A 1,880-nucleotide genomic window follows, 5' to 3' on the forward strand; every position below is an offset into this window, starting at 1 on the left:
ATGTTGTGCCATTCTCTACATTTGAATGTGTTTTGACTCCAACCGGTTCCATCTTTGAGGTCCGTCTTGTCAGATTGGGCTGTTTTGTTCAGAATTTGCTGTGTGCAGAATGAATCGAATGCTGTGCTAAGGGCTGTATACAGATTAATCCCCAGTAGAGCAAGGGCTGTGTGTCCAGAATCAGGCAGTGGGTTGCTTGGGTTATTTTGCTGTTGGCTGTTTAGTTATCTGATTATTACAGTGCAAGTGTTTAATTTTCAGACAGCTAATCAATTTCATTTACATTGAGGTGTAACATGATGAGATGCGATGCAATGCATGAAATGTGTAAATGTAAACACTTTCTCAGATAAAAAGTCCGTTTCATTTCATTATCTTTTCAAATGTACAAGTTTTAGAAACAAAAATCTGCCTGCAGCAGTACAAGGTAATCTATCTACCAACAAAAAGAAAAGTACAAGAAAGAAAAGATAGCAAAAATCTGCATCTATGTCAAGCGCTCCAAGGGCCGTCAGTCCGTCCTAGTCCTCTTCCTGGACGAGGGTCCAGGAGCATCATCAGCGTCGTCATCAGAGCCCGAGCTAGAACCGTCTCCGGTCTCCTCCTCCGATGACCCTGCCTCCGCCTCTGACTCCTCGTCGTCGTCATCGTCCGGGACTGGAGCTCGCGAGCTACTCCCGACGTGAGTACGCCCTCCCCTGGTACGGGGAAATATCCTGCCCTCCTCATCTCTCCCCCGAGCAGGGACAGAAGGTCTAGCTGGAGCACCTCCTGCCATGGGAATCTGGAAAGGAGGCTGAAAAAGTACACAAAAAGGGAAATGCATCAGTACACTGTGAACAGTTTAAAGGTGCAGAATGCAGCGTATGAATACGGTAAGAATGCCGTGAGCAGTTTATCAGTGCAGAATGCAGTGTGTGAATACAGTGTATGAATGCCGTGAGCAGTTTATCAGTGCAGAATGCAGCGTGTGAGTACAGTGTATGAATGCCGTGAGCAGTTTATCAGTACAGAGTACAGTGCAGAATGCAGTGTATGCAGTGTTCAGATACTGTGAGATCAGTGTATCACGTGTTGTGCTGTGCATCAAATTATGTAAAGCAGTGTATGAATGGTTTGAGACCAATGTCAGAAGAACATACCGGTATGCTGTAGACGGCTAGGAGGTCAAATGTCCGCTGGAGCATCCCCATCATCGAGGCATTCATCGCCAACGACTGACGGGTGTACTCAGAAGAGGCCTGCAAAAGTATCAGATGCATCAATATTCTGTGGAATATCAAGTAAACTGAGATGAATAACTGTACAAAATGCAGTAATACGTACCGGAGGTAAGTCGGGGACATCAATGAACTCGTGACCAGCCGGTGGAGGGGCGAAGGGGATCTGATAGGTCGACCCACCCTGCCCCTGGAAAGTCAGTACAGCGGGCAGGGCAGGCCAGCCAGCTCCTCGTCCTCCCCGCACTCCGCCCCTACCACGGACCCGGGCCCTCCTCGAAGATCCAGCCCCTGCTCCCGCTCCGGCCCCAGCCGCCGATGCTACAGGCCTGGCCCCCTCTGCTCGACGACCGCTCAAGGGACGCATCAGGAACGTCCGCACGTACTCCTGATAGTCGCCGGTGCCTCGGAAGCCGGCCTCCTCCCAGCCGATGGAGTAATCATCCAGCTGCTCAGTGGTCAGCCCCTCGGTCTCCCTCATCTCTGCAGGAGGGTGAGCCGAGACTATCTGCTCAGGTAACCCGCGGGTCTGGCGTAGAAAACGCTCCCCCAGGTACCAAGCCCGACAGACCGGGCCCTCAAGCAGAATCCGGAAACGCGAGGTCTCCTCAGCACCAGGGAACCGACCCCGCATCGCCGACGGCAAGGAAGCCCATGGCC

The 1,880-nt window shown here is 51.6% G+C and overlaps 1 protein-coding gene across 1 annotated transcript; it reads right to left on the bottom strand.

Annotated features, from left to right (window-relative positions):
* Window positions 1–345: 345 nt before the first annotated feature.
* Window positions 346–1,633, bottom strand: LOC145799108 (uncharacterized). The gene is made up of 3 exons (XM_082888657.1): window positions 1,327–1,633; window positions 1,143–1,241; window positions 346–796 (listed from the first exon to the last, which is right to left on the bottom strand). Exons 1-3 carry the CDS (start codon window positions 1,585–1,587, stop codon window positions 512–514), a joined length of 645 nt encoding a protein of 214 aa, XP_082744783.1. The 5' UTR covers window positions 1,588–1,633; the 3' UTR covers window positions 346–511.
* Window positions 1,634–1,880: the final 247 nt, after the last annotated feature.

Source organism: Camellia sinensis, chromosome 9 (genome assembly GCF_055761805.1).
Source record: "Camellia sinensis isolate YWXY chromosome 9, ASM5576180v1, whole genome shotgun sequence".
Taxonomy (NCBI): Eukaryota; Viridiplantae; Streptophyta; class Magnoliopsida; order Ericales; family Theaceae; genus Camellia; species Camellia sinensis.

Coding starts and splice junctions, on each gene's coding strand:
- LOC145799108 (XM_082888657.1), bottom strand. CDS start 1,587: ATGCGTCCCTTGAGCGGTCGTCGAGCAGAGGGGGCCAGGCCTGTAGCA. Junction 1,242..1,326: donor ATGTCCCCGACTTACCTCCG/GTACGTATTACT, acceptor ATACTTTTGCAG/GCCTCTTCTGAGTACACCCG. Junction 797..1,142: donor TAGCCGTCTACAGCATACCG/GTATGTTCTTCT, acceptor GTACTTTTTCAG/CCTCCTTTCCAGATTCCCAT.